The sequence below is a fragment of the Sinocyclocheilus rhinocerous genome, unplaced genomic scaffold, assembly GCF_001515625.1.
Source record: "Sinocyclocheilus rhinocerous isolate Xijiao unplaced genomic scaffold, SAMN03320098_v1.1 scaffold1492, whole genome shotgun sequence".
Taxonomy (NCBI): domain Eukaryota; kingdom Metazoa; phylum Chordata; class Actinopteri; order Cypriniformes; family Cyprinidae; genus Sinocyclocheilus; species Sinocyclocheilus rhinocerous.
In genome coordinates, this window is record NW_015636532.1 from 129,058 (window position 1) to 137,778 (window position 8,721).

Here is an 8,721-nt window from a genome sequence, read left to right on the forward strand (position 1 = left end):
GCCTGTCTGTGTGACGTCACACAGACAGGCATCTGAGATCGGCTCGATTTGAGAAAGGGGTAAAGATTTTAGTAGATTAACAAAAAACCACTGGGTGGATTTTTATCATTTTAGGGTGGTTGTGTACACACACTGCCAACACACATTTCAGTTCAAACAACTTGTAAAAGTGCATGTAGCATTATATGACCCCTTTAAAAGTTGTAAAAGTCTCAGATCAGGGAACAGGTAGGCAGTCCGGAGAGGAACAGAGAGGGTGAAGGTTCTAGAAAATGACTTTGTACCTCATTGTGAAGGAAGCACAACTGTCATATTTGCTAGCTGTAAATGGTGGGAGGGAGCATACACTTATAGTGTTCACTTCCAATGGCAGTCCCGATGGCCAACATCAAAGCCTCTGGAGCGACACAAAGAGGAATGTGACACGGACCCTCTGTGGTTGACCGTTTTGTTGAATATCACCTGCAGAGGCTTGTGCTGCCCACATTCTGTACAATTTTAGCAGCTCTGCCGCAGTTAATGATTGCAGACAAAAGTCAATTAAAAAAAAAGCAACAACACGGTGCTCATTCACATGAGTGATGATCGCTACGTTTGAATGTCTCAATGATCAAGGATCTTTTGTGTTGGCGCCGACACCCTCATGGGCAGTGTGCTGACATACATAGTGCTGTTGCGCTTTGGGACGTCCCGAGTTTGAGACCTTTTCTGATCTCATCCCACTGTCTCTCCCCTTCGCTTCCTCTCTACTCACTGTCCTTTCATAATAAAGGCAAAAAAAAGAAATAAAAAAAGCGCCAATGTGTCACAGATGCCCGAAAGATATTTAGCAATTTCTAATTACAATTTCTAGACCTGTCTGCAATCCAAGTTCTGTAGTGTGAAATATGTTTTGACTGGAAATGACATTGGTGATGACAGACAGTTGTATAGTGTGGAACAAAATGTCAATCCAACAACTTTGAAAGGCATGTTGTGTATAGGCAACATTAGTGTGTTAGCTGGAAGTCCGGCCAATGGAGCGTTACAGCAGCATTGCAATGACAAGAGCTCAGATGAGAAGCTGCGCAACACACTCCGAAACGAAGGTCTGATTTTCCTGATGGTACAAAGCAAAACCATGCATTTACCAGGCAATGACTGAAATTTGAGTAGTAAAGCTCAACTGGTCTGAAAGGCCTTTTACTTAGCTTCATTTTATTCTTTTCTTCCCTTTTTCCCTTGAGCAAAATAACAAACCACTGAAACAGGTACTTTTTGAGCACACTAATTTCTTTTGGCTTTCGTATGATTAAATATTCCGGTACTTTCCTTTGAGAAACAAGATTTTCAGAAACATTCCCAGTATAATTTCATCAGTTGCAACTGAAAAAAAAAATCCAGTCTTTCTCTGTGTGTGGGATAATCTCTGACAACGTAAAGAGAAACAGGTTGTGATTTTAGTTAAACTTTACCCAAAATCAAACATTTCCTTGATACTAAATTTAGGCCTAATACCACCTACACATACAGTGCTGACAGTAGGGCTGAAAAAAAGAATGATCTCAGAACCCAGTAATGTGAAACCAGATCAACCAGTTAGAAGCTAGATATACTGGAATAATGAACAAGCATGCATGGAGTGTCAGACTATGCTTTTGTGGTAAACAAGGTCTTGTAAAATCTCCACTTGTTCACACTGTCAGTATTTGGGTTTTTAAATTCATATTTTTAGTAACACTCCTGTTCATACAATCGCTTTATACACCACATTCTATAGACCTGCCTGATTTTTCTCATCAGCCATGCCAATTGTGAGACCATTTCACATCCCCCTATAAAGGAAAATGCTGTAACTACAATAAAATTGTTGAAGCTATGTTTACTTCATATTGTATTTGAAGTGATTCACTATACATTCAAATGTGGTTGTCACCCTTTGGTTACCATACTAGAACAAAACCTAAGAAATAGTAACTACCATTTGTTTGGGGTCAGTAAGATTTTTAAATGTTTTTAAAAGAAGTCTCATGTTCACCAAGGCTGTATTTATTTGATCAAAAATACAATACAACAACAGTAATACTGTGAAATATTATTACAATTTGTAATAACTGCTGTCCATTTTAATATATTTTAAAATGTAATTTATTCCTGTGATGGAAAAGCTGATTTTTCAGCATCATTACTCCAGGCTGACTTCTAATAGGCTGATTTGGTGCTCAAGAAACATTTCTTAGTATCATAAATGTTGAAGACAGTTTTGCTGCTTAATATTTTTGAGGAAACCGTGATGATTTTTTTGAGCTTCTTAATGAAGAGAAAGCTCAAAAGAACAGTGAAATAAAAATCTTTGTAACATTATAAATGCTGTGCTGTTATTTTGATAAATGAATGCATCCTTGTTGAATAAAAGTATTAAATTTTTTTTTTTTAAATCCTGCTGACCACAAACCTTTGAATAGCAAAGTCTGAGAACCCACTACACTTCCCTAAACAATAATTTACAAAGGTAGCCATAGTTTATGCAAAAAGTTGTTACTTCAATTAACAATTAAAAAACAAAGCATTAATATAGAATCTTCTTCATATAGTGATTATTTTACTAGTCATTCTTATTGACTCACTAGTTTTATTATTTCAGTCTATATGGATGTAGTCTACTGTCTATAAGGAAGTTAATGCAGTTTTATTGCATCGTAATAACCGTATAACCACAATACGGTTAATAACCACAGTATATTAACAGGATTGTTGTTTAAAGCCAATCAAATCAGCTGCCAAATCTTGTGCTGTACCTGTTTGTGGTTCTGCTGTCTGAGGCTGGTCAGTCTCCGCGCGGAGTAAAAGATGAAGTATCCAACAGTCACCGCAGTAACGATGAAGAAGGAGATGGAGACGAAAAACACCGAATAGTGACTCATCCAGGGACCGTGCTGCTTCCCAACCTCTATTGCTATGGAAACGGGCACGCCCTTCTCTAGCAGCTGGACCAGCTCCATCCCACGGAAGTTGCCAATCATTACTGCAACGATGCTCGTGCCTAGAAACACACAGAGATGAGAGAATACTGAAAACACAAGCAGCACGCCTGCGCAAAAGCAAAGCACACCGTAGCACTTGGCAACCTGCTGGTTGAGAAGGAAAGACAGAGTGGAAACTTCAACAAACATGCAACATCAAACGCGTTTACTAACACATACCCAAATAAAATACATTTTAAATTAAGGGAGAGGAAATTAAGCAAACTTGTGTCATGCACGAGACACAGTGGTCAAGGACAGAGTTTGTTTAATGAGATGTGAGCCCTGAATTCTTATATTTTAGACTCCAAAAATGATGGAAAAAAATGACTTGTTTGCATGAGCGTGACAAAAAATATAGATTTAATATAAATCTACCATCTAGAGCTAAAACCATAAAAACACATTTCGTTACTTTAAATAAACATGAACTGAAAGCAAAATCAAATTGATTTGAGCTATTTAACAAGGCAACAATTCTCATTTTCATTTATTTTAACTTTGTGGTAACACTTTATTTTAAGGTGTTCTTGTTACACGTTACATGTACTTATATATATATATATATATATATATATAAAATAAATTATGCATAATTACATGCATGTCACCCTAACCATAGTAAGTACATGTAGTTAATTAATAGTACTTAGTACGTAATGTATAATTACACTGTAACAAGGACACCTTAAAATAAAGTGTAACCCATGAACTAAAATGACTAAATCAAAAAAAATTATAGACTATTTTAAAACAAATAAAAATGACAAAAACACATGACAAAAAAAAACTAAAATTGCAAAGACAACGGAAAATACAAATACAAAATATTAACCAAAACTATGATAATATATCAATGCTACTCGTCTACGTACACACACAACATTTCGTTTTATGACATGACACAACGTGATAAAACACGTTTATTTACAGGTCATCTGAAAATCTTCAGGAAATTGTCATTGCTCAGCGAATTTCTCCTTCTAAGGCTCAGTAAGTGGGGTTGTGCGTTCAAAACCAGATCGCACCAGCTCTAAAATGCGATTCTAGTCCAGTTCTTTTAATATCCTGACAGGCGAGAGCAGAGTTTGCGCTCTTCCGCGTAGAGGAAGTCCTATCAGCCGTCAAGTTTACACAACGTACACAACACAACGCCCGGGTTAGAGTACAACTGGCAACTAATAGAGGCCAAAATTGATGAGAATAATGAGTGACAAGACAACACTTGTATATACACGCATACTAAAATGTTCAGCACCTCATCTGTCGCCCGTTGGGTCACCTACCTGGGTGGGACATCTGAATGACCTGATATTCTGCCCCAAAGTCGTTGAAAATGATAGCAGCTGCAGCTCCGTTCATGGCCGCGACGTTAATTTTATCGGCGAAAGTGCATCCGTTACCGCGCTGGATTAAGGCGATCCAGCTCCTGGAGTCGTTCGGTCGTCGATAAAAGGTGTCATCTTCACAGCCATAGATCGGATCGGCTAAATACACGTTCCCCACTACAGAAGTTTTGGGTGAGTCTTGCCCATACAGCCCCATCTCCTCTCGCGACCAGGTGGTTAGGTTTGTTTCAGGGATTGTGCAGGAAATATTCAGGTATGCAGTGCACAGGTAAGTGCCCTGCGCCAAACGCACACTCGACACCTGGAAAACAGAGGCCACCAGCAGCCACGAAAACACATCCCGACTCGCAAGAAGCCCCATGTTCGGCACACCAGCACTGCACAGCTTGAAATAATTTTGGTTATTAAAGTGCCTCAAAAGTCGTTCCGCAAACTCACGTAATCGATAGCTCCCTACTGAGCGCCTACAGGTGTTATAGTAACGCAACTGAACAGAAACCCTACCTCGCTGAGGTCACTGCGCCCGAAGCCACGCCCACCTCTCTCTTAAAGCAACACACGCTGTTTTTCTCGCTTCACTCGTGCTCTTGCAAAGTGACTGAATTATATGGTTTATTACAGTTTTTTTTAACTGCCTACACACAAAATCTTTACTTGTCACACAGTTTCTGAAACCTGACACTCAAACACCAGAACCACACACCAAATCTGCAAAACCATACGCTAATTCTCTGCCTTTGACTATGTTTTGAATTTCATAAAACACTTTTTTTGCAAAACATAACACACAATTCTCTATGTAACACACAAAAATCTAACAGGAATTAATATTATGGCAAAGGTGTTTGCAAATGTTTGCTTTTGAGATGTGATATTTTGAATGCAGTGCTTCATTTTGCAAGAGATGTGAGGCATTTTGTGTGTGTGCAATTCTTGGATTTGTGTGTAAAGTTTTTTTTTAAAAAGAGGCAAAGTTTTGTAAATGTGTGTAAGCAGTTGAAAACACTGTCATGGATGTAAAAGTACAGAATTTTAAGTTAAAGTACATCAAAAATGTTACCATCTATTGCGAAGGTTATTATAAAAGCCCATTACTGTAGCTGAAAGTTTCTGAAAGGGAGAGCTGACCCAAAAATGAATATTCTGTCAGAATATCTACCATATCACCCTGCAGCCTGGTCGCACAATGAAGCTAAGCAGGGTGGTCAGTACCTGGATGGGAGACCCCCTGGGAAAACTAGGTTGCTGCCGGAAGAGGTGCTAGTGAGGCCAGCAAGGGGTGCTCACCCTGTTTTGGTCCTAGCGCCCCAGTATAGTTATGGGGACACTATACTGTCAACAAGCACCGTCCTTCAGATGAGACGTTAAACCGAGGTCCTTACTCTCTGTAGTCATTAAAAATCCCAGGATGTCTTTCGAAAAGAGTAGAGGTGTGACCTCGGCATCCTGGCCAAAATTTGCCCATTGGCCTCTGACCATCATAGCCTCCTAATCATCCCCATATCTACTGATTGGCTTCATCACTCCATCTCCTCTCCATCAGTAAGCTGGTGAGTGGTGGGTGTTCTGGTGCACTATGGCTGCCGTCGCATCATCCAGGTGGATGCTGCACACTGGTGCTGGTTGACGAGATCCCCCCTCACAATGTAAAGCGCTTTCAGTGCCTAGAAAAGCACTATATAAATGTAAAGAATTATTATTATTTATTATTATTATTAATGTTCAAACTTCTCTTGTGTATATAAAAGTGAATAGATAGGCAGGTGACCTCATATAACTTTAAAAACTTGGAATACAGTACATGACATGTATATGGACTACTTTTATAATACTTTCATGTTGATATGCTGATGCATGATTCATGCTATAAATCGTTTTTTGTCATTTTTGGAACTTGAAAGCCCCTTGTTCAAATCCAATTTCATGATGGCTGGGAAAAGTGTGAACATTCTTCAGAACTTCCCCTTTTGTAACCAACTAAAAGGTTTGGAATTACAGTGGTGGCGGGAAAATTATGATTATATAAATTATACAATTATATTTTTTGGTCAACTTTCTATTAAAGGAAAAGTTACCATATCAGTATTTAAAGTAAATTTCATTGGCTGATTAAATAAAATGAAACTTAAACTTATGTGAGCATGATTAAAGTGTTAAGTGGTTTCCTAAATATTTTGCTTTGTGAAATGTCAATATAGAAAAATAATACATTAACTTATACATTAAACTGTTAAATCTTAACACATAATCGTGATTAATTTACATGTTTTTTTTTTCAGTTCCCTTTTATAAAATTTTGCAAGTTGGCTAGAAATCAGGATTACTTTTTGAAAAATTCTAAAGTAGGCTATTATCATTATTTTACCTGAAAAGTCTAACGTTTGCCAGCAGCAAATGGACAGATAATTATTAAATAGTTAATTATCTGCTAACTACCAGATGGCTGTGCCAGTCACAGTATTCTTACAATTGTCCTTCACAGAAATAGAAATTATTACCATTTGCAATAGAAAAGTACTCATGCAATTACCATAAACAATCGGATACATATAGAAAAGGCAACGATTATTTATTTTAAAGGGGTCATATGATGCGATTTCAATTTTTCCTTTCTCTTTGGAGTGTTACAAGCTCTTGGTGCATAAAGAAGATCTGTAAAGTTGCAAAGACTAAAGTCTCAAATCCAAAGAGATATTCTTTATAAAAGTTCAGAGTCGGCCACACCTACCTAAAATGGAGCATCAAACAACATTTCATATGTGAAATTAAATGTAACATTTCTAATTTGCTTTATGCTATTTTCCGCTTTGAATGAAAAGTAGCCTATGTAGTTACCGAGAGATGTGTTGAAGCAGAAATTTCACTTGGGCTATATTTAGTTAACTCCGCAGTATTTTAGTTGAAAGACGCCCTCTCCTGCTAGACTTTGGGAAATATCAGTCTTGTTGACTGCTCTCGACATGTTAGTGTCGAGACAAACTTCTTTTTTAGTGTAGAAACAAACTAACATTCTGTTTATTTTTAATAGTTTTTAACATTTTGTCTTAGTATCTGACATACAATTAGTAGTATTCTAAATACAAAACAACCAATCAAGATAAGGTATATATGCTATAGCCTAGTTTTACCTTTAAAAATACGAAAATCAATGTGGTGTCCATTGAGGGAAAAATTCAGTAACCAGCTTTTTTTTTAAAGGCTGAGATTCAGGCCAACAAGCTTAATAATAAAATCAATGCGCAAATGCGTAAATCCAGGAAATGCAGGATAAAAAATATGCTACAAGGCAGGTGTTATGGGTTTGCCTGCAGTTCCACCTGATCACCAGTTGTGGGCACCTTCCCCTCAGTTCTGACACTACAGTGTTCATTGTTCCCACTTATAATGTTTCTGGCTTTTCGCAGTAAAAGTTTCAAGCCGTTTACTATTGTGCTAGTAATTTGAATGTCAAAATCAAATTCATATCAGAATTTATATTAGAATGTTTTATCAGAATGTTCTAATTATGGTTTCCACTTTAAAGTTAGCCACTTTTGGCATTTCTTATGGATCACTGGCCTACTATATTGTTCGTATAACTCAGCGGTGTGGAACCCATGGCTCTCGAGCCACACCTGGCTCTTTGACAAAAATCATGTGGTTCTCACCAAAATAGACACATCACTAGAATTCAGCTTTCTGCAGATTGAAAAAAACAGACAATTACAACTCCTGCACAGCCTACCGAAGTTAATGAAAAGTTTAAAATAATATTTGTTAGTTATACCGGTCAAAGTGCGTGTTCCAGTGCTTTTTGCGAGTTTTACGACAGCAATCAACGAAATATTTTTAGAACAGCAGCGAAAATTTAAAAGTAGGATATAAAAAGTGACTGGACTGAAACGTATCCTTTTGTTTTGAGTGGTGCTCTGCCAAGACACATTTCCAAACATTTAACCTTTCGCTTTTGCCACCTTTTATGTCATATAATGTGTCGTATTTGTATGCACGTAAACAGCTGTCGTTGTAACTTTAACAGCGCCTGTAACTGCAGGAAGGAAAGGTAAGTTCAATGCCGGCGGTCGAGTTAAAGGGATAGTTCACCCAAAAAGGAAAATTTGATGTTTATCTGCTTACCCCCAGGGTATCCAAGATGTAGGTGACTTTGTTTCTTCAGTAGAACACAAACGAAGATTTTTAACTCAAACCGTTGCAGTCTGTCAGTCTTATAATGGAAGTGAATGGAAATCACGGCTTTGAGAGTCAAAAAAACATACACAAACAAAACCAAATTAAACCCTGCGGCTCGTGACGACACATTGATGTCCTAAGACACGAAACGATCGGTTTGTGCCAGAAACCGAACAGTATTTATATAATTTTTTACCTCT

The 8,721-nt window shown here is 37.7% G+C and overlaps 1 protein-coding gene across 1 annotated transcript in view; it reads right to left on the reverse strand.

Annotated features, from left to right (window-relative positions):
* LOC107747815 (E3 ubiquitin-protein ligase RNF128-like) overlaps positions 1 to 4,885 on the reverse strand; it is a 9,513-nt gene extending 4,628 nt beyond the window's left edge. The window contains exons 1-2 of the mRNA XM_016562422.1: positions 4,289 to 4,885; positions 2,778 to 3,022 (exon numbers count right to left, since the gene is read on the reverse strand). Of these exons, the coding sequence (XP_016417908.1) occupies positions 2,778 to 3,022; positions 4,289 to 4,712 (669 nt within the window). The 5' untranslated portion in view covers positions 4,713 to 4,885. The remainder of the gene's footprint in view (positions 1 to 2,777; positions 3,023 to 4,288) is intronic.
* Positions 4,886 to 8,721: the final 3,836 nt, after the last annotated feature.